Here is a 24,146-nt window from a genome sequence, read left to right as displayed (position 1 = left end):
AACCACCGTCAATAAAAATAAATAAATAAAATAAATTTTGGTTTTGTAGCTTAGACAAACATTGCAAAAATGTACATGGTTATCACGACATGAAACAAAACCCTATACGAATTGGACTCTAAATAAATTGGGTTGCATAAAATATTTGAATATTTAAATAAACTGTTTAACACGACACGATATAACACGGAAATTAAATGGGTAATATTAGAGTTGAGAATTTTAACTCGAATATGATTCGAAAATAACTTGTTTATTATGTGTAAGTTTTTTAATCTTTTAAATAAACTAGAAAAATACAAAACCAAAATAATAAGTATATAAAAAACTTTTGAATTGAGTCGTGTCATAATGTTGAAATGACTTAACCGTCTAGAACAAGAATTCATTTTCGATTTTTCAGTTCTCTCCCAAAATATACAGTCCTTTGAGCACTTTCTAATACTCGTGATCTTGTCTTCCACCTCCTCCGCTCCTACTCTTTCAAATTTGTCACTTAAACTTGTTATGATTTCATCTGTTCCGCCTCTAAACTATTAGTTTTTTCTTTCCGCTTACCCAACTCCTACACTTTCAACATGCTCAATAATTTAACCTCACGCAACATGACATATTTCAAAGTATTCTCCTGACACGAACTCGACATGAAAATAAATGGGTTGACACAGCACATTAATTAAATATGTCGGGTTACGATCAAGCATTTTCAACCCGTTTAATGTTTCGACACGACACGATCGTCACCTCTAGTTACCATTACCACCGGTTTTGTTATAGTTTTGGTCCAAATTTTGAAATATTTATAATGACAATTATACCCTTATTTCTGTTTTTTCTATTTTTTTCAATTATGTGTAAAAAAATCAGAAATAAAAATCCAATCTCACATTTATTATACTACTCACCCATCATCTTTGTTTCTCCTTCTCTCTATCTCCTCTTAACACCACCACCACCACTATCTGCCGGAAAATTAGAACGTCACCACTACCATCTGTCGGACAATCAAAACTATCGGAAAAGGTTTCTATGCAGATTAGTGTCTAGGATTAGGATGGAAGAAGGATATGTTGTCGTCTATATGTAGGTCACGACGGTAGACGTGAATGGGATTTGTTGTCATCAATGCAGATATATGTTCATCGGAGTTGAAATCTAGGGTGTGTGTTCGTATAAGTTCAGATCTACAAACACAAAGAAAAAGTGACCACAAACAGATTTGAGAACGATGTATTCTCTTTTGTCGACAACTGGAAACCTGAATTAACAATCAACGGAGACAGATATGTCGAGCTAATAGAAAAAATCGCTCAACAAACAAATCCAAAGGGTTTTCTCCACTTTTTTAACATCCCAAAAATTAAGGTAAAATGTTTCAATTTCAAAACCAAACCAAAAGCAATAATTATTTACAAAACATAGTTCCCAAAATGTCAAATCATAAATCAGAGTATCCCAATATCAAATCTCAAAAAAAACCTAAGGATGTGCACGATCAATCCTTCGCCTTGCCCCAGTCCTCTGAAGTACTTGAAACCATAACAATCAAATTGTTAGTCAAAGCTTAGCGAGTTTCCCCAAAGTACCACACACAACCATACAGATAACAACATGCATATTAGGTCCACATTTATCGAATTGGATTACCCCTAAGCCCACATCATGAGTCTGGCTTACCTTTCTGGCTCACAGCTCATGTTTGGATTGCTCCCGAGCCTACAGCAAAAGTTTTGCTTGCCTTTTCTAGCCCACAACTTATATTTGACTTACTCTCAAGTTTGTTGGCTTCTGCACAGAGCAGTATTGTCTCAACTCAACCGCAATATGTCGACATATGCAACATAAAAACATATAACAACAAACATATAAACATGCCGATCTTAACAGATCACACATCATAGCAACATCTTAAACCAGGATACATAATCTACTGGTCCGAAATTGGTGTCGTCAACCCACGAGTATATTGAGGAAACTCACCTCAATGTCAGGAAGATAGATGAATTGAATATTGCTCCAACTAATGGCTTTACGGGTCACCTGCACAACACCTATGGACCAAGATTCAATCTACTATTCAAAATATCCCAAGCAACCTAAATTCAAACTTGGTCAAAGTTAACGGTCAATGTTCAAAAGTCAAAGTCAAGCTCAACCTCAATTGACCTCCAGGTCGTGGCCATCCTTCAGCCACGTTGTGGCTGATGGATTTAACCCGATTAGAACCCAGTCTCAGAAAAATACATATCCATACCAATATACATAGCCACGATGTAGCCCCAAAGCACCACGTCATAGAAGAGACAGTCACGGAAAACCCCAACTCCACGTTGTGGCACCCTACTGCAACGTCGTGGGAGAACATCTGAAGGCATAATTCTTTCCAAGGTCCTTAATCTGTAAAGCCTTTAGCCCAAAATTTCCAGAAAGCATCTACGGTTCGTATTGGTCCCTAAAAATGTAAACTTTATGGTCATGCATGCCCCCATGCATGTCCTCTATCAAATCTAGGTCAAAAAAGATAATAAAAAAGGACCTAAACTCATGCAAGGATCCCAAACCACAACCATTTCTCAAATCTACAAAGTATAATGTCCTTGGGACTCCTGAGATTCATAAAGTTGCAAACTTTATCACTTTGTTTCACTCAAAATCCATCAAAGAATTCAATCATGCAAGATAACTCTAGATCCATAGATAAAAGATGAAAAACTAGATTAAAGATTCTTACAAACGCTCTAGCAAAATGATTCTAGAGATTAGAGAATGGTGTTTGCTTGCTTCTTGCACTTAATCTTCTTCTACTTCTTTCAACATCACCAAAAAGGCTTGAAAATGAGCTCAAAATCTTCAAGGTCGGTTAAGGTTAGGTTTACGGAGCTTGAGAATGATGGAGGCTGAAGATGGGCAACCTTAGCCTCCCCACTTTCCTTTAAATACCTGAAAATTTAGGGTTTTCATGATAGAGGGTTGCCGCGTCGTGGCTAATAGATGCCAAGTCATAGGGTTCATTAAATGATCCACGAAACTTCCATCATCGCCATGTCATGGGATGCCTTCACCACAACGTGACCACTCCTACAATCCAAAATACATTAAAACTAATTACCTCCAAGAATTTGGATGTTACAATTATCCCCTATTTTAATCAGACTTCGTCCTTGAAGTCCGTTGCTGCAAGCAACTATGGATAGTGAATCCTTGACCCACTAACTTTAACCAATGAAGAAGAATCATCACTACTCCGCCTGAAATCTGGAGATCCAATACCTCGTTTGACTCCCAAGCAAGCAAAAGCATCTCGGAATGCAGTCAGCACTATCATGCTAAAATCATCAACATATCATCAACATAAATACATATTACTACTATGTAATCGGATGTGTATTTGGAATAAATAACCACTGTCAGCACTATTGTGCTAAAATCCGAAAGTAGTCACAGTGGTGTCAAATCTCTCATGTCACTGTTAAGGAGCTTGCTTCAATCCGTACAAGGATTTAATAAGTCTACACATTTTATTTCCTATCCAAGTATCACGAAACCTTCAGGTTGCTCTAAGTAAATCTCCTCCTTGAGATAACCATTCAGAAAGGTTGTCTTCACATGCATTTGATGAATGAAAAATCATTTAAAATCTGATATTTCTATAAGAGTTCTAATAGAACTAATCCTAGAAACTAGGGCATATGTATAAAAATAATAGATCCATTCTCGCTGCCTGTAGCCTTTAACAACTAATATTGTTTTGTAGGTAGATATAGATCCATTTGGATGATATTTTCTCTTGAATATCCATTTGGATCTTATAGTTCTCTTTTCCTTGGGTAGATCAACTAACTCTCAAGTTCCATTACCCATAACTGAATCCATTTTGTCATTTATGGCTTCCTTCCACAAAGGAGAATCTCTAAAGGTCATGGCTTCAATAAAGGTCTTAGGATCATCATCCAAATTAATGGAAAATATGACCTCTCTTATCACTTTCTTTTGTGTTCCTTCGACCAAATAAGAATAGAAATCGTCTCCAAAACTTTTCTCTATTCTAGCCCTAGTACTTCTCCTTGGTTCTTCCACAATAGGAGAAGGTGAGAGTATTTCTCGAGAAGTACTTGTAGATGTTGTATGACTGAAGTTTTCATCCCTAGAAAACTTGTCTGCAAAGAATTCCACATCTATGGATTCCACAACAACACCTGATTCAATATCTATTAATCAGTAAACCTTGCTATTGTGAGCATATCCAATAAATATACTCTTATTAGCTCGTGCTCCCAGTTTGGTTCGCTTAGGATTGGGAGTCCGATAATAAGCAACACACCCCCACAATTTCAAATAGTCTAGGTTAGGCTTTCTATCTTTCCACAACTCATAAGGGGTTGTAGGAATCACACGACTAGTGATCCTATTATAAACATAACAACCAGTCAACAGTGCTTCCCCCATATATTGTTTGGTTGACCCGATTGGTTCAACATATAGTTGACCATCTCACAAAGGGTTCGGTTATTTCTTTCAGCCAAACCATTCTACTGGGGAGTATAAGGTGAAGTTCGTTCATGTTTGATTCCATTCTCTTCACAAAATGTGTCAAACTCTTGGTTGAAGTATTCTCCACCTCTGTCCGAGCGAAGAATTTTGATGTGTCTCTCAAGTTGATTTTCGACTTCATCCTTATACAATTTAAATGCATCAAAAGCTTCATCTTTTGATCTCGACAAAAATAGACATGTAGATATCGACTTGAGTCATCACAGAATGTGATGAAATACCTTTTTTCTCCTCGAGTAAGTATTTCATTTAATTCACATATATCTGAATGAATGAACTCAAGTAGTGATGTATTTCTCTTAACTGATGGAAATGGGAAGAAAATAAAGAAATTGGTTTTTTCAAATTTCATTAAAGGAAAGAAATTGAATGATCATTTTTCCTCTTAACATTCCTTCCTATTTGAAAGGATTTAGAGAGAAAGAACAAAATCTTTAATTTTTCTCTCTTTTTTCTCCAACTCAGGGATATGAAATATAAATTTATTTTCTTTTCCTTTCTCTTCTTACTTTATTTTCCTTTCTTTCATTTTCGTGGCCAAAACACGGAAACAATTTAGTGATCAAAATTACGGCCGTCATTTATCGTCACTATAGGTCCGTAATAAAATCAATTTAGTGACCAAAATATATAAGTAGTCACTAAATAGTAACTAAAATATCTTGGTCACTAAATCAATGACGACTCGCTTCATCACTAATCAGTGGAAGTCATCACTATTTTGTCTCATTAGTAACCATAAAAATTCATCACTATGTTATTCAATTAGTAACCATACAAAATCATCATTAGTTTATTCGATAAGTCTTCACTATGTTATTCAATTAGTGATCATACAAAGGCGTCACTCGTTTATCCAATTAGTGACCATAAAAAATCGTTACTGAATGTTGTTGCTACTTTTGTATTTAACCCATTTAAGTAACAAAATATATCATGATTCATTTATAAAGATAAACAAAAATTATTCTAAAATTTAAATAAACCCACAATATTTAAAAACGAAAAGTTTAGGGAAAATTATTTTCCACGTGGTACAGTCTAAATTATCATGGAGACATACAACTTTTTAGCAACATACACATAAAAAAAATTAAACTCTTTCCAGTTGTTTTCTGCAATAATGACTTTTACAGTCTCATGATCCTTTCAGCAACGATGGATGAAATAATATTGCAATACATTAATCTATTACTCCTTCAAATGATTCACAAACAAAGATGTCATCTCAATCTACAATACATGTATATGATTTCAGTTAACAAAATTTACTTTTTTTACTTGACAAAAATCTATTAGTCAAAGAAACTTACAAACTTAAAGCAGTCAAACTTCTTTAGAACCCTTACTCCAGAAAAGCCATCATCTATTACTCCACACTGAATTTCACATTCAAAATTAAAACTAACCCCATGACATACTTCATTCATTATAAATAAATAATTATCAAGAAAGTTTTGACTTAATATAGAACTTAAAAGACAACTGAAACTCGGAATTGATTGATTAATCAATATAAAAAAGCTAAAAAATCTAGTGCTTTTGATGCTGATACCTATAATGTGAGCCATGGGTTCTCTTCTCGAGATATCAGTCGCATGTGTGCATCAGGCATCACAATTGCTTGTTATTTGTCATCAATATTTGATTGGAATTTACAAAAAGAGCCAAATCAAGGACATTAATAATAACAAAAAAAAATCAATCAACAATGATAGTTACAAAAAATGGAATGTTCGAACCATACTACAAAATAAAAAAATCTTACATGAACACGTTTACCATTAGAAAATCCTCTTGCAAAAATGTACAAACCAGGCTACAAGAAAATTAAATAAATCTCACATATGACATTCACAATATCTTATCCGGTCAAACAATTTAATCAATCAACTCTTAAAAGTAGAACTACTTACATATTTGAGTGTGTATAAAAGTAGATTCTACACATAATCACAAGGATACTCAAGAGATGTACAAAATTGAAAGTAAATAACAAGTTTTTGTTTAAGATGTTGTTGACTAATTTAATTATTAAAATAAAATGTCGATCTTTTATGTTTTAAAAAGATACGCCAAAGCTGAATCATGCACGTAAAATAGAAAGATTGCATGCAAATTTGTAAGCGATTTTCCCCGTACGTTTCCATCATAACTTTGTCTATATAATTAACGCACAGACAATCTCTAAAACAAAGCACCTTCGATATCAGAAGCATTTCATCTCAATCATAAAAAAGACGATGAATAGATATGGACGAAAGCAAACTGTTTTGATGTTCTCATGGTTAGGTCATGGTCACATTTTTCGTTTAAATCCGTGGAAACCATAAGTCTTTTTGTTATTAATCAAGACTAGGTTTAAATTCGTGGAACCACGGTTGAAACGGGAAAAAAAAAACTATTGATAATCCAAATCGTAATGAAAATAATTTAAAGTACAATTTCACTGGATGAAAAATACAAATATATGAAAGAATATTGGTAAAAAGCTCTAATTTGATTTTTAGTGCTCTTTTAGTATTGTTCAAATGAGAAGAAGATAAGGATAAATATATTATAAATAGAAGTATTTTTATTGTACCAACTTGTATTTATGATATTCTAATATTGCTATCCATATAATACAAATCAAATATGTTGATAAGTAAGATTCCTGTTATTATAGCACCACCAAAATTATTTTTGTAAGTTATTTTCTTTTCATGCTTCTTAATAGATAAATTTAAATATCATGTGATATTTAAGCAAAGCAACATAATTTAAGTAGTTAAAATGTGAAGTACTTAATTTTTGACAGCAACCTAAGTTAAGTGATTAACCTGAACTTCAACTAATTAATACATGATTTGCTAATTGTCTTGTTAACAACTTCAACTTTTGTTGCGAAAACAATCACTTAAAAAAATTAAGATCAATTTCTTGTTTCTCATGAAAGTAAAATATGCTTACTACTCAAAGATTCACTAGGTAATAAACCTAAAATGGTTAATAAAAAATCAATTTTTATTAGTTCTTTTCTTTACCAACTTAAAATAGTCTTAATATTTATAAAGAAATGATCACATTGCTATTGATCAACCTAGATGTTATTAAATAAAAAATGTTGGGATTTCTTTTTAAACACTGTATAACGCCAACAAAATTGAACCAAACTAAACGAAAACAATAGGATTTTTCTAAAATGATCGATACAAAATCCTGAAGTTAATGAGGTCGCAAGTGAAGAGAATCATCCAACAAAAGAAGACGGAGACTTGCATAGCCGATTAATATTGCTAAATAGGAAGGAATTGGCGGGGATTATACCTTTAATGGAACAGATAAAACGGAATTTCTCGAGCCAGACAAACATTGGAGTTTGTTCATATGCTTAGCTTACATGTTTCTTTGCATGTATTTGACCAAATGGTAGATAAAAGTGCAAATTTAAGAATAAAAAATTAGAGAAACATAAATTTTTGGAATACGTCAAGAAGCCATCAACAAATTAAAAATTGTACAAATATTGATAGAAAATCGATCTGAAACTTAGAGAAAGGAGATAATAATCAACATATTATGGAATACAAACCCATGCCTTGCGATCCATTCACCTTTTTGGTCGATTTCATCATCATATGCTTCCATAACAATGGAGGTGCAGTGGTGTACTTATCAAATTCAAATCAATCGTCTCGGAATCCAATAACACTCAAGAAGATTCGAAAAAAATGATGAAGAGTAAATTAAAAAAACTTTATTGATATTTAGAAGCAGAATCAGCGAGATGATTAGATGAGAAAAATACAGAAGAAACGATGGAGCATTAATATTTTTGGCAACGATTATGGATCGGTAGAGATTTTTGGATATAACCTGTTTCCTAAATAAATCCCAATTCATCAGGAATTTGCGTAGATATCACTTCGAAGGGTAGAGATTTTTGGATATAACGCGTGTCAAATTAATTGGTATTCATATATTAAGTAGGTAGATTTACAGCCTTTTTGGGTGATAAACATCAATTAAAAATATCTTATATAGATTCTATTACTTATTTAAAAATAATCGCGATTTTACTAAAACAAACCAATAATCGATTTTAATAAATACGCCAAAGCTGAATAACTTTCAAATTTATCGCATTTTTGTTTAAGATACCGTTAGAGTATTTTAATTATAAAATAAACCGCCGATCAATATATATATCTTTTATGTATTAAAAAGATACCCCAAAACTGAATCATGCACGTAGAATAGAAAGATTGCATGCAGATTTTCCCCATACGTATTGTAAGCAGTTTCCATCATAACTTTGTCTATATAATTAACGCACAGACAATCTCTAAAACAAACCAACTTCGATATCATCTGAATCACAAAAATGACGATGAACAGATATGAACGAAAGCAAACCGTTTTGATGTTCCCATGGTTAGGCCATGGTCACATTTCTCCTTTCCTAGAACTAGCCAAAAAACTAAGCAACACCAACCTCTTTAACATCCACCTATGTTCGACTCCTGCAAATCTCAAATCAATCAAGACTTCACAAGCAATTCAGTTCATAGAGCTTAACCTTCCGTCTCTACCGGAGCTACCACCAGATCTGCACACCACCAATGGCCTCCCATCTCATCTTATGCCTGTTCTCAAGAAAGCTTTTGACATGGCAACTGATGAGTTTTCAGGTATCTTGAAAACCCTAAAACCTGATTTGTTGATTTACGATATCATTCAACCATGGGCTCCGGTGGCGGCCTCCGCCCTTACAATCCCTTCCGTGGTGCTCATCACCACAAGTGTTGCTGCCACCATGGTTCATTTTCACTTGAGCAACCACCCTGGTATTGCGATTCCTTTCTCGAACATCTACTATCGTAGCTACGAGTATGGAAAGGTTGTTAAAAGCTTAGAGGATATGCGTAAAGATGAAGACTTTGTAATGGAGTGTGTAAATCGATCTTCCGATATGGTTCTTGTGAAATCTTTCAAGGAGATTGAAGGTAAGTACAGTGATTACCTTTCTGTTCTTACTGATAAAAGGATTGTGCCAGTAGGTCCACTTGTTGCAGAACCTGTAGAAGAAGAAGAAGACGAACAAAACAGTGTGATGCAGTGGCTCGAAACAAAAGCTGTTGGATCTACTGTTTTTGTTTCTTTCGGGAGCGAATATTTTCTTTCTGATGATGATTTGGAAGAAATTGCATATGGGTTAGAAATAAGCGATGTGAATTTCATCTGGGTTTTAAGGTTTCCAAAAGTTGAAAGAAAACTTAGCCTTTCAGAAGCTTTGCCATTAGGGTTTCTTGAAAGGGTGAAGGATAAGAGTTTAGTGATTGAAGGGTGGGCGCCACAAGGAAAAATATTAGGGCACAAAAACATTGGTGGATTTGTGAGTCACTGTGGATGGAGTTCAGCGATAGAAGCTATGAAGTTTGGTGTTCCAGTAATAGCCATGCCAATGCATCTTGATCAGCCGATCAACGCTCGTTTGGTGGAGGAGATTGGGATTGGAATGGAGGTGGTGAGGGATGAAAATGGGCGGCTCAGTCGGGAGAAGATGGCGGCGGTTGTTCGGCACGTGGTCGTTAGTAAGTTAGGGGAGGTGGTGAGGGAAAAAGCTAAGCAAATGAGTTCTGATTTGAGTATGAAAGGCGAGGAGGAGATCGAGTCGGCGGCGGTGGAGCTACTGGAGTTGTGCAGCCGTGGTGGTGGTGCTGCTGGAACCAGTGAAACTAACGAAGCCATTGAAATTGGTGAAGTTTAAAATGACGGAAATCTCCTCTCTTGGTTTAGTTTTTAAAAGTTATTACTTAGATATATAAACATAACTTTAGTTTAGGGGTTTATTATGAAAATATTTTTAACATGATTTTCATAAAGATCCTAACATATACTATGTTTTAATTTCTTTTTCTTTTGGTTAGAGATCTTGAGGAAAAGGCTATCCTTTTTTTTTTGTGTTTAGCCTCATAATCATATTTCAATTTCCAGTGATATTTATTATATTTAATTACTTTTGTTTCAATATAGCTGTCTAATTTAATAGTGTGTTTTCCATGAGTCGGTAAATGTAATCCTTTGTAATGTGTTCATGTCTAAAAAATTCTTTAACCTTTTTTCACCTTCATGTTAATTTGTTGTAAAAAATTAGTCTTTATCTTCAACATGTGGTTATATATGAATAATCAACCTGGTGTAGTACTTGTGTTTGTAGGTATGAAAACATGTTTCCAGGTGTTTTTGTCTGTATAGAACCACCATTGATGGTGATAGTCAAAATAACATCAAGCATGTTGAAGATGATGAAAGCAAAAATAAAAAACATACAAGACTTGAAACAAAATCAAAGAAATAAGATACTCAGAGACAATTTATATATTATCAAATGTGGTGGTATGAGATTGAAACGATATATTATATGATATGTGCTTAAAACGACAAATCAACATGAAGTGACTTTATAAAACATTCCAGGTCTATAATGATCAATTATTTAAAATAATCTTTTCAAAAAGATTTATGTATCCGAAAAGGATGTGTCACAACTGTTCTTTGTCAAATAAAGACCGAGTGAAAAACTGAGGTAAGCAAGGGTAGTCGATCTTATTTTAATCAGAAAGTAGGAAAAAAGAAATTAATTAATTTATGGTAATGTGAACTTAAATTGTTACAAAAGTATGACAACACCAGTTTCAGCTGTTAGTAGATTCCTTGGGTTCATCAGCCACTACTTTATCTGAATTGCCTGTATCTGTATCTACCGTCTGTGCCTGAGACTGCGTCTGTGATTGTGATTGTGACTGTGAATGAGACTGTGCCTGAGATTGCGTCTGTGTCTGTGACTGTGATTGTGATTGTGCCTGAGAATGAGATTGAGTGCTTTGCGCGTGACTTACACTTTGAGAATCTTGTGCAATCCCAAGAACCACCAGAACGGATCTGGAAAAAAAAAAAAAAGTGTTACGAGTGAGTGTAATGGACATAGTTAGTTAGTTATGGTTATAGAGAGAACCTTGGAAGTGAAGATCTTAAGTCTGGTTGACTCGCGTAGGCAACCAAGGGAGCCTTGAGTACAGGCTGTTTATTCAATGCTATTTCCAGCTGTGCGGGAGGAAGCTAATAACAAAATTCACATTTCACAAATCAATCATTTACAAAAACAAAAAATTTCCATCATTTCATTATATTATTACCTGAAGTAGAACCCCGAAAGATTGAGGTTTTGTTAGCTGAGCACATTTCAAGAATCCTACCCACAGCTTTGGATTCTTCCATATCTGAAGAAAACAATAAATCATTATTATTTTGTAGATAAAAATATGTAATAATAGTAAAGTAGCACTCACCTGCTTTGTGACAAGGCGAGATAGAATCTCCATAATAAAATCCACCTGTATTATATTTATATTCAATATCACATGATTACTTCAAATGAAATACACGTATCCAAATCCAAAACACCCCATTGCAACTTACCAGAGAGGGAAATGCACCAATGGTCTGGATCACTGTTCGCATGAACAGCATTGGGAGAGGAGTCTGCTCAACCTGAATATAAATATAAATAATAATGTTTCAGTTAAATTTTTTTCAAAAACAGAGTCAACCCACATACATACCAATTGGTTTAAAACTTTTGCTAGAACTTGTTGGGTAAATATCTGTCGTTGCTGAAAGCAAGTGTTGCATGCATCTGTAACCTGCTTATGCGAAACATAAAGTAAACAAATTGTTTGTTTAGTTGAATAATGACAAGTGGAAAAGGAAAAATAAAAGATTGAAGAATACAAATGCATGCCTTCTTTAAGGGAATTCCATCTCTCTCAGGATCGATGCCATGGATACCAATTAGTACTTCAGTTGGAGTAAGAACTGGAGCTTGGCCACCTTGAGATGATTCCTGTATATTAATGAGTTGTAAATTAGGGTTAAATGAAAGAAATGTACTTTCATTTACTTGTTTATATTATATTTGAGTAGATGTTTCAAAGTACAATGTTGTAAAAAGAAAGAATTCAAAAGTATTATGTACAATGCTATAATTTCAAAATATTTAAACTACAATGTCTTAAAAAGCAGAAAGAAATAAAAATTACCTGCAAGGTACGTGTAAGTGCAGCCTGGAATTTATCTGGTGGAAGATTTACAAAACAGGGAAATATCTGAAGAAGCTGACAAAATAAAAACCAATAAATGTTAACAATACGTCACAAGAACCAAAAAAATAATAATAATAATGATTCATTTACTCAATCGACAATTATCTTTTTCTCCCAGAAGATCAAAAACATGAATGAAGAGATATGTTAACTGTTAAGTGTTTTCTTTGTATTTTTGGAGAGCTTGTTATAGCAAGAAGGGAAGAAAACCTCATGTTTCGGTAGGAAGGGTAATATCGGAATAAGAATCTCTGCATCCTGTCATGTAAAACAGATTAACATGAAGGTAGAATTTAATGCATAAAACAAGTAATATTATATTTTATACCTTAAGTTTTGTGTCATATAACTTCTTAATGGTAGCTATCAAGTCAGGTGAAGGAATTGCCCCATCTGTTAGTGTTTGCACAACCTGTTGAAAACAAATGAACATGAATAAATAATAAATAAATAAAAGCATTCTCCACTTTCTTGAAAATAATAAAATATATATATATAAATGACCTGCATTAGAAGGATCTCGCTTCCAGCAGGTGGATCTGAAATGATTTCAAGAAGCTGAGGTGATGCACCAATTGTGCGAACTAGTTTTGGGATTTGGACACAAATTGCCTTCACAAAAATAGACAATAAATTAGAAAATAGAAATGTAGTTTCATTTATTTATGTTGCTTTTAAATAAAATAAAATAACTCATGCACAACAAACTTCTCAAAAGTCAAACCTGCTTTGCTGCTTTTGACATATTCTTGTAAACAATCAACAGCTGACGAAAAAGAGAATGTTTCTGTAACTCAAAAACATGCAAATAATTAATATCTTTTTTTTTAAAAAAAAAAAAAGAAAAAATACTGTGATGATATAAATATTATATTTATACCTTTGTACAAAGGGCAAAATAGAGAGACATGCATCGCTGTGCATCGGTTATTGAAGTGGTCTGAATGCTTTCAGATGTACATGGCTGGCCCACCTCAGAGACACTATCCTTTGTGATCATGGCATTAACTGATGATGGTTGACTTTCGGTCAAAGGTTTTTCCATCTCAGTGTCCTATTACATATACAATGAACAAGAAGTTAAATATTATATTTTTTTTGTGTTGTTGACATTTCATATTATGTAAAATCCACACCTTTGTTAATTCAGCATCATCATTCATTGCTGATAACAGCATTTCCTTTGCAAAATCTTCAATTTGCAAAGAAATGGACGATATAGGATAAAGCTTGTTTGCCACCTAGATTTCACAATAAAATCAACATTTGTTTTTAAATGTAGAGAAAAAAAAATAGTAATTTATGATATATATATACCAGACGAATGGCTTTCATTCGCACTTCCTCCAAGTGGTGCACTGCACTCTGTTGAAAAACCCTAGGTCAAAATATCAAGATAAAGAGAATATTATTATGTAGATCATATATAAATATCTTTTATATACCTGTAAGGCAATTTTTAAACAGACATCTCTAGTGGGAGGTCTGAGAAGAATTAAACTCCAAACAATACTGAGACCTTGATGCACTCGATCTCCACTGTGTATCTCCTCATTTTGTTCACTGTTTCCAGGAACACATAAACATTCCAACAACTTAAGAACTGACTTTGGTAGGTAAGGAACTTCACTCAGCAATCTACTTAAAGATTTGTCACTGGATGGAAAAGAATCTCTCAGTGTTTCTGCCTGAAACAATTTTAACCCTTTAGAAATCATACTTTACATGCTAGAATAGTAAAATGAATGATGATAGTTATAAAGAAACTAAGAATCTTTACAAACCACTTTCAGAAGAAACATTTCATATACAGAAGTTGCAGTTGTTGAAGAAAAGAAGTCATTTTCTGCTTCTGCTTCTCCAAAGAGTCTATAGAGGACACGTAACGTTAACTCGTGACCCTGAAAGAAATCAAGAATAAGTCACTCTTGTTGTTTTAAATATTTTGAATTTATAAATATATTACCTCATGACTTGTATAATCTGAAAGTATGTGTGTTTGTAGAAGTCTCCAAGCATCCAACTCCAAAGGAAACTGCAACAACATTAAAGTACTCAAAATTGTAGCAGAGACACTAAACTATTAGATATTTTGCAAATTATTTATTACCTCAACTCCTAAAAAGGAAAGTAAGGAAAAGCGAAGCTGTGAGCCTCCAGCAACTGCTATAAGCTTATAAGCTTCAATGATGCGAATAAAAGCCGATTTCTGTACAAGATCCTTTTGTTCATCTGTAAGGCTGATAACAGGTGCAGACATTTTAGGCAAAACCACTTTAGATGTTAACTGAACAGAAGTTGCTGTTGATGAATTGATGTTGTTTGCATCTGCCATAGCTGCTTTTGGACTAAGTTCCTCAGACTTATCTGTAGACATTGAAGGAGCTATGTCTATATCCATTGATGACCTGGCAATATTCGTGATTTGTTCTTGAGTGTCTTCTTCCATGTCAGCAGAAACCAATGAGGTGTCGACTTGGATTTCAGGCATGTCATCATCCCGGGTGGAAGAATCTAGACCAGGTATACCATCTTCAAGTTCTCCTATATCAGTATCTTCTAATGGAATTACTGAAGTAACAGTTTTTATAGATGGTATATCAACAGAAAAGAGTGGGCCTGTGGGGACCACGTCTTCTTGCTCAGTAACAGAATGTGCCATGTCAGCATCTTTTGCTGCAGGGTGTTCAACTTCCACTTCAGGCTTCTGTGGCTCATCAGGGTGCATATCGGTTGCAGATTGAGTGATTTGAGAGTTATTGGAGCGTGAAATTATTTCTGCCAAATATGTAGACAGATGGGACCCACTGTTGAGAATATCTTCCTTTCCTTCTTGTGTAGGGCGAATTGAAGGAAGATTTGGCATATTGGCCATGACTACTTGAGCTAGTAAATCAGCAGATAAACTACTGATAAGAATTTCCAACATTGCAGCAGATTGTTCACCCTGTGCAACCAATGATCTAAACATAGTCACAAGCTGCTGCACAGGTCCATTGTCTACATTCTTTTTTGAATTTCCGTTATCGCCCTTTGAGCCTTGTGTAGGTTCCTCGGTCAAATTAGGTGTTGACCTGGCACGTTTTCCACATGCATCATCTTTATTCAGATCATTAACATCTTGTACTTCAGGCCTTTTCCTCACTGCAGATATTTCTGTTGAGGGTTTTATATCCTGTAAGAAATTGAACATCCATTTTTAGCCAAGTTTTTGAATTGTACGATTTTGACCCCTTGAGAACCCAAATCGACCCATTTAAATGAGAAGTTTATGTGGATGGGGTCAGGTACCTGTGCAATTACTGAATTAGCCACAGAAAGTTGTTGAAGGGCTTCTTCAGCCAATCCTCCAGCTTTCATTTCTCTAAGTGATCCAACTAAACGATCCCTCCACTATGGAAACACATATAATTAATACTAATGATACCAATAATAACAATAACAATGAGAAGAGCTTTATGGATTAAGCACTTAATATATGGTTGTATTAAGACACAACCCTTTACTTAATTTGACATAATAATTACAGGGTTAAGCCAAAAATGAAGAAAAAGACTTTATATGTACAACACTTTATCACATCATTACCAATTCAACCACTTTAGACATACACAACTTAATGGGTTAAAGAAAAAGAGAGTTTGTATGTAATAGACAGGTGGCAACTGCAAGGAAGAAATGAAGAAAGTGAGAGAATTACCGGAACAGCCCCTGGATGAGTGCATTTCAAACAGGAGAGGAAAGCATTTTTTAAAGCATGATGAACCCCCGACACATGTCCTGGTTTAACAGCAGTGCTTGATGGATCCAAACCAAGTAAAACTGGAAGAATTCGACCATAAAATGAAGGTCTTTTCTTTGCAATTGCTGAAAGACTGCAGATGCATTTGAATAAACATTTGGAAGAACAACGATTCACTTTTCTACAAGTGAGGTTTCATATAGAAACTACTATAGCATATATTTGAATGACAGAGATCAGATACCTTTTGATTAGAACAATCACCACCATATTGCTGAGTGACTTCACAGCTGGATATCTTAGCTGATCAAGCAACAAACCTAAGTTCCTACTTGCTTCAATTGATAAATCACTAACATTAAGTATGGGATGCCCTCCACGAAGCCATGCTATGTTAAATTCATCTGGCATCTCTACAACACAAGTAATCAGACAAAAAGCATCATCAATAAGAACAAATAATGTATTGATAGTAGAGGAGAAATACCTCCAGAAGTTTGATCTTCAGGTGGTTCAGAAGAGGCACTTGGATCAGCTGTATATAGAAGAGTTACTGCTTCAATGAACTTAAGTGCAACCAACTTTCTTCCATCACTTTCCGGCTTGAAAAAATATCCAGTTACAGAGAATCAGAATGCATACATTATGTAAAAAGGTTGTGACAAATGTTTGAGAATAGTGCTTACCTTGTATGCCATTGAATATATTTCATCTTTAAGCTTCAACACCCATGCCCATGATGACTCAAGAGAATCATCCAACTCACTTGAATACAAACCCTGTGAGCTACATCTATCAGTAATGCTATATATTTTGGAACCATATTGGATATGAATGATCATTGTGAAGATAAAAAATCAAAGATCACAATAACATCTCCTTCTCCTCGACTTTATATATGTTTGAAAACTGATATCATCATCCGATTTATTTCAGCAATCAACATTATGAAAGTTACCTGAATTGCCATTTTGGTAAGAGCTCGTTGGAATAAACTGATTCCACATGTGATTGCTTGTCTAGCAACTGCTGGTGTGCCATCTCTTAAGAGAGTTATCAATAAAGGTACAACTTCAGGTAATAAATCAGTATAATTCAACCCAACATCACCAGCAATCCTGCAAAAAAGAAGCAATCAGTCATGAAGTCCGGTGCTTTTCTAATTTATATACAGGAAAACCACAAATCAAAAAGTTCACACAGCACATAGGCAACTCCATGTTTCTGAGGTTGAGCATTTTTTCATTCGTGTAATGTCCTTTCAAATATAGGGATGTAAAATATCCAGGTGAATGATCTAAACTTCTCTAGCAATATCTTTAGTCAACAGGGCAAGTTTAAATTATTAGATTATGGCCCAAAGACAAAAGGATTATACTTAATTTCTAGTTTTTGGACCTGGCTCTCGTTGAATGCTAGAAAGAATTCCAATGCAAACCCCATACTCTTTCCTGGCCAAAATAATTCTCCAGACAAATGAGTAGGGATTGAACATTTTGGATAGAAGGTTATTCAAATTGACCAACGTGTTGCCAATTTGAGAAATATAATGGAAAAAACGATAGCTTAATGAAATATCAATCAGGGTTTATGATACGCACTCTGCAACGTATCTGCGAACGGGACTGCAGCGGTCTGTGTGGAGATCAAGAAGTTGGGGAAGGAACTCCATGACCAAGTGAGGGTCTTCTGCGCCAGAAAACTTATCTTTTAATCTACGTAAGGTCTCGAGCTTCGAAGGAACATCAGTGGAGAACTTGGCGGAGTCAATGAGGTTAGCAAACTTCTCCCTCGAAATCGTTTGCATCATTCCGACCATGATCTACCAGCAAACAGCAAAATCCCTAGTTCATGAACCCTAATACTAACAATTCCCCAACTGGACTTCGATTGAAGCGGTGTGTTTTGGCCTTCGGTGGGATTTGTGAACTGCGGAACAGGGGACGGGTTCACGTTTTCACAGCTCTGACACGAGAGGCTTTTTTTAGTTTTAACTTGTAATTTTGGTCTCTTGACAAAATCTTTAATAAATTAGTTACATAATAAATATAGATAAATATAAATAAATGGAAAACTTAATAGAAAATTCAATAATTAAGCTTGTTGATAAAAATAATTACATTTTCAGTTTTAGAAAAAACATTATATTTATTATAACGACACATTTTTAGAGTTAGTGATGGTCACATTAATTCTATTGTAAATTTAATATTACACTTGAAAATGTACATTCTAAACTATCGTAGTCAATTTTGGACTAACATAATCAATATTATACATGGACTTACATTTCAGGACTGTGAATATACATTTTAGACATGATATTCGAAACTTTTTGCATTACATATCATGTGTTTTTCATATTTTCCTTTCACTTACACCCAAGAATTCATAATTGTTTTAAAACGAGTTTCGTGAATTGTTATCACTAAGAAAGTTTTGCCACAAAAGCAAAACGGAAGGACCAATATGAAATCCATAACTCGTGGGAGGATAATTAATTCAATCAAATTTGATGCAACTATAACCATATGGGTTTTAATGATGCACGCCCTTGTAGCCTTTGGTCTTCTTTGTTCTGGCCATTGTAATGGATGAATATAATCCAAACTATGATTCCTCTTTCGTAGTCACACCCAAAGAAGCAGATCAACAACTCTGACAACCTTATTGACCATAATACAAAACCCTGTACGATTAGGGTTTTGTTCGTTAGACGCGTCGCGAGCTTTAGGAAGATCCATCGAGGAAAGTCGGGGTTTTGAGAGTGTGAAGAGACCAGTCGAATTAAGGCCTTTGTAACAATTTCAAAATCCGATTTTCGGGCACCTTTATTTATAATAGGGTCTAGAATTCTTATGGTATAATTATTTGGTCATTAAGTGATTATCTATAAAATTTGACTTCCAAATCTTTATACTTAAATCTTCTGTAACATCTTGAAAATCAAATGGTAAAATTTTCATTTTTATTATAATCAAAACACGATTGTATCTTTATCCAAACTTTTAAAAGTATTTTAAATAAGACAATTATTAGAGTTCATTCCCAAATATCACATATTGCGGAAAATACAGGAGTATGTATTGCGATCAAGCCATGCCCTTTCCTTTCGAAACGGAAGTACCTGAAACCATAATCAAAATCTGTAAGCACAACGCTTAGTGACTATTTGATTAGTGTCTAAGTCCATAACTATAATTTGTATGTACTTGACCCGATTTGGCATGGGCCATTTGGGTTGTATGGCATTGGAACAATTAGATAGACAAAATGAGAAAAATGATACTTATAATTTATATTAATATATTATAAACTCTAATATATTAATATGAAATCATATTATTTAATTAGTATTGATCAATAATTAATATAGAATTAATTTAGTGATCAAAATGTACTAATTAAATATTGACTCTTATATATAGCATGGGTTAAGTTCATTTAGGTTGGGCTAAGCTTTCATGAATAGTCTATGGAGTGTTTAACCCATGGATCCTATGGAAATGAAAGGTCATGGGCATTAGGGTTTACATGAATGCAACCCTTATCCTCCACACTATATAAAGAGGCCCATGGTTCATGAAATGACACTAGTGTGTGAGAAAACAAGAGTGGGTTTAATTTCAAGTGTGAACCTAAGTATCCTTATTGTCAAGTTATTCGAAGTTGTTTTTGGTGTTGTGTGATTCCATTTGAGGTGCAACACTTGGGGCACTAAGCTCTTAAAGGTTCAAGACTTCAAGCTCCATCAAAAGGTATGTCATCTAACTAGGCTTTGTAGTATAGTTGCTTCATATTATGCTAGTTAGGATTAAAACCTTTGAATATTAAATATTTGCATGTATAATAGAGAAAACATAAATCCAGGGTTTATAGGGTTGCATGTACACCATAGGAGTGTTAGAATGCTCAAAACCCTTCAGTGGTATCAGATCTTAGGCTTGTTTTCAGTTATACTTGCTGATATAGGCTGAAAATCAAAGTTTATATGTTATCTGGTCACCTGACTCGCCGAGTCCATTAAGGTACTCGATGAGTCCATGTGCAAATTCATCAAACTCGTCGAGTTGGCTCATGCACTCGACGAGTTGGACCCCCTGACAGCATATCTTCGAGTTGTAAGGTTGAAATTGGTGTAGAATCATTACCTTAAACTGTTTTGGACTTATAAAACCTAGTTTTGATGTGATAATGATTATGGTAAACCAATTTTAAGGTTATTATCAAAATTTCAAGTTTATGTGTTTTTATGTAATTCTTGAAATCGTTGATAAGATTGTTCATAGACTTATGAGTTTTGGTAGATCATATGAATTATTTGCAAAATTGTTTGTTAGTTAATTCTTGATCTAAATGTTTTAATGGAGTCCATAATTTGTCCTCAAGTTATGGATTACCCACCCTAGAGTTTTAAAAGTTAAAATTCAACCCTTATACTTTAAAATTCAACCGTTAGTAAGCCTCACTTACGAAGTCGGTCTATAATGGGGTACAAGGTTGCTCAGGGCCGGTCCAGAGGGTGGGCAACCCGGGCGACTGCCCAGGGCCCACGACTCCAGGGGGCCCGAAATTGTTGGGCTATGTAGTGTATATATATAAAAAAAATTATTACCAATATGATTTTTAGGACCTAAAGTTGGTTCAAACTCAAACTAGCTAAAAAAATAAACAATTTGGCTTGCTTGTTATTACTAATTGAATGCGTTTATAGTGAAGAATAAATTATATTTTTTTGAATCTTTATTATATTTTTCTTTAAGGGGCCCTTTTTTTTATTTTCATCCCGGACCCCATATACGTTTGGACCGGCCCTGAGGTTGCTGCACATAAAATGGTTGTTTAATAGGTGTCCACTCTCACCCACCGCTCCTTGACTGGTGGAGGGTCGTTAGTCGAACGGATTTGACAGGACTATAATTCTCCCTTCATTATAAGTATAATGATAAATATAAAGTAACTAAACATTTTATATGTAACACCCACAGATTCGGGATAGTCAATTTAGAGACGACGAGCGTCAAAATGACTTTATGATAGAGGATTATTTAGAATAAATAATCTTAACTAAGTTGTAGTATATGTGACAAGGTTTTCGTACATATAAAGAATGTTGAAATCCGAGTTAGAACAAATAAGTTATGACCCGTCAAAGTTTCGCGACAGAACCGGCACGACACTACGTGACGTAAATAGTGAATTTATGATTGAATGGCTTTTAGCTTTAGTAATCTAAACGAAAGTCGTAGTGTTCGTTAAACCGAGAGTGTGCATAAAAAGAACGTTCAAATCTGACTTCGGTATAACAATATACAACTAAAAACTCAAAATTTAGATCGAGTGATTTTTAGTCAAAACAACCTAAACGGGAATTAAAGATATTGTTGATAGTAATTCAACGGTAAAAAGACAGACGAAAACGGATGTCGGATGAAGAAGTTATGAAGTTTTAACGGACTTTTCTTGTCCCGACCTGTTAAAAATATAATAATAAAAATGAAGTCAAAATTAGCCGACGGAGTCAAAATGAAAGTTGTAGAGCATAATTTCACCTACGTGTGGATATAAAGAACGTCAAAAAGGGAGCTCGTATGTGAAAGATATGGATTTTTGAAGTTCGGGGCACAAACTTCGAGACCTTCACGAGCTGAACATACTTGGTTCACGAGGTGAATTCGTTGCATGACACCTTTCGAGCCTAGAAGATACACGGCAAGCCTAGGAGATGATCAGGATCGAATTCACAAGGTGAACCTCAAATTTCACCCTATAATTAGAAATCGAAGGCAACCGGTTTTGGTTACTAATTTCTCAATCTCTCTCCTACTTTTCTCATCATTAAGCCGGCGCCCCAAAGATAAAAAAAAAAAAAAAAAAAAAAGAGTTTCGGGCCGAAAATCTACCCGCGTGAAGCTCGGTTTTTTAGGAAACATCCCGATTTCATCGAAGAATATTGTTTTAAGGGATGAAGCATTGTCCAATCGTCGTCTTATCAAGTGAGTGTATAGTCACTTTCATCTTACACATATATATGAAGTATTTATATATAAAAGTACGTGTTATTTGTATATATGTTGTTTGTTTATTCGAGATGAATGTTGAATAAATGTTTTATACAAATTTTAAACTGTATATATATTTTATATCTACAAATATGTTGGGTGAAACATAGGTAGATAAATAATGAGGGATGAAATACCGTATATATGTACGTTGGTAGCTATGGATTTAGTATCGTATACATGAACATTGGTAGTTATTGATTTAGTACCTTGATAGCTATGGACTTAGTGTTTGTTGTATAAATCTTGGGCAGTGATATTATAATACATATTAATCTTGTAATATTATAATAGTATAGGGTGTATTCTAAACATTTTAAAATAACAGGGTTTTAATCAAATTTAAAATTTCTAAAATATAAAACCTTTTAATTTAAAATTTTAAATGTTAAAACTTTGATTTAATAATTATCCCCAAATTAAACTATTAATTTGAATTATTAAATCTTAAAGGATTATTAAATTAAACAATTAATTTAACCTAATCGCTTAAATTCCCTAAATTTTGAAAATATGGGATGGGATCATTCAAAATATTTAATTACCAGATTAAACTATTAAAGAGATAATCATAAGATATGAAAACATCCAAATCCCTAAAATTTTGGGAACTTATATTGGGAAGGATGCAAAATTTGAAACCCTAGGGTTGGATAACCCTAGAATTCGAAATCTTGGAGGCTAAGGAAATGGTTTGGGAAACCCTTATCAAATTTCGAAATTTAGGGTTTAAGAACCCTAATTTCGAAAATCATGCCTCATAGGGTTTATTGGCCATAAACCCTAAAGTGTCAAATTCATACATTTGTATAATGCTAATTGAAAACAAAAACCTAATCTCTGATACCACCGATGGGTTTTATACAAACAATCCTATGTGCGCATGCAACCCTAGATACATATCTATGTTTTCACTATTAGTTACACAACATTATGAACACATGAATAACCCTAACGTGCTCCTAGTAATTTCGAAAATCATGAAGGAAAATGGATTACATACCTCTTGTTGTTATGTTGTAATAACAACTTGTATCTTGAATCTTCTTGTCTTTGAAAACAAGTACCACAAGTGTAGTACCTCTAATTGCTCACAAACACCAAGAGCAAATGGAGAGGCAAGAGAGAGAAAGAGGGGAGAAGCAGAAAATCGGCTCTAGGAACTTCTAGGATCAAGTGGTCGATTTTCTTATGTCAAGGGGTCTTTATATAGGTGTAGGAATTAGGGTTTCAGTCCTTATCCTTATTTGGTTGCTTCGCCACCAAGCAACCCAAATATAATTCTAGAATCCCTATCCTTGGACGAATTCTTTGGCTTTAAAGTCCTTGAATTCGTCCAACCTATCCCTTAGGGTTTCCTTGCCCAACTTTGTAACTATCACACAATTACAGTTCAGTCCCCCTAGTTCAATTAACTTCTTTTGATCATAAAACTAATTCTTAATTAATTCTTGACCAATGTTAATTAAACAAATATGATTTCTCGTTTAATATGTTATTCTTATAATATATAAATAAACCATAATAACCTCTTTCTCTATTATTTCTCTAGTCAAGTTGTTTTGGTGAAGGCAACCCAAAAGGACCATACACAACCGGGTCAAGTACTTACCAAATATGGTTACGAACTTAGACACTAATCCA

The 24,146-nt window shown here is 34.2% G+C and overlaps 2 protein-coding genes across 2 annotated transcripts; one reads left to right on the top strand and one right to left on the bottom strand.

The window, feature by feature from the left end:
* The first annotated feature begins 8,923 nt into the window (after positions 1 to 8,923).
* LOC145015846 (UDP-glucosyltransferase 29-like) lies at positions 8,924 to 10,427 on the top strand. The gene has a single exon (XM_078974320.1). The coding sequence runs from the start codon at positions 8,924 to 8,926 to the stop codon at positions 10,301 to 10,303; it is 1,380 nt and encodes a 459-aa protein (XP_078830446.1). The 3' UTR covers positions 10,304 to 10,427.
* A 696-nt stretch (positions 10,428 to 11,123) lies between these two features.
* On the bottom strand, positions 11,124 to 18,422 carry ESP4 (HEAT repeat-containing protein). The gene is made up of 26 exons (XM_078973248.1): positions 18,042 to 18,422; positions 17,399 to 17,558; positions 17,127 to 17,219; positions 16,928 to 17,042; positions 16,685 to 16,853; positions 16,399 to 16,573; positions 15,990 to 16,091; positions 14,809 to 15,873; positions 14,665 to 14,733; positions 14,483 to 14,599; positions 14,144 to 14,386; positions 14,016 to 14,063; positions 13,835 to 13,939; positions 13,579 to 13,752; positions 13,423 to 13,485; positions 13,203 to 13,310; positions 13,027 to 13,110; positions 12,909 to 12,956; positions 12,636 to 12,710; positions 12,338 to 12,439; positions 12,159 to 12,239; positions 12,016 to 12,087; positions 11,886 to 11,930; positions 11,733 to 11,816; positions 11,552 to 11,655; positions 11,124 to 11,478 (listed from the first exon to the last, which is right to left on the bottom strand). Exons 1-26 carry the CDS (start codon positions 18,257 to 18,259, stop codon positions 11,232 to 11,234), a joined length of 3,966 nt encoding a protein of 1,321 aa, XP_078829374.1. The 5' UTR covers positions 18,260 to 18,422; the 3' UTR covers positions 11,124 to 11,231.
* Positions 18,423 to 24,146: the final 5,724 nt, after the last annotated feature.

The sequence above is a fragment of the Lactuca saligna genome, chromosome 9 (genome assembly GCF_052625555.1).
Source record: "Lactuca saligna cultivar CGN05327 chromosome 9, ASM5262555v1, whole genome shotgun sequence".
NCBI classification, from domain to species: domain Eukaryota; kingdom Viridiplantae; phylum Streptophyta; class Magnoliopsida; order Asterales; family Asteraceae; genus Lactuca; species Lactuca saligna.
The sequence above is the reverse complement of the archived record's forward strand: the minus strand, read 5'-3'. Positions and strand labels throughout refer to the sequence as shown.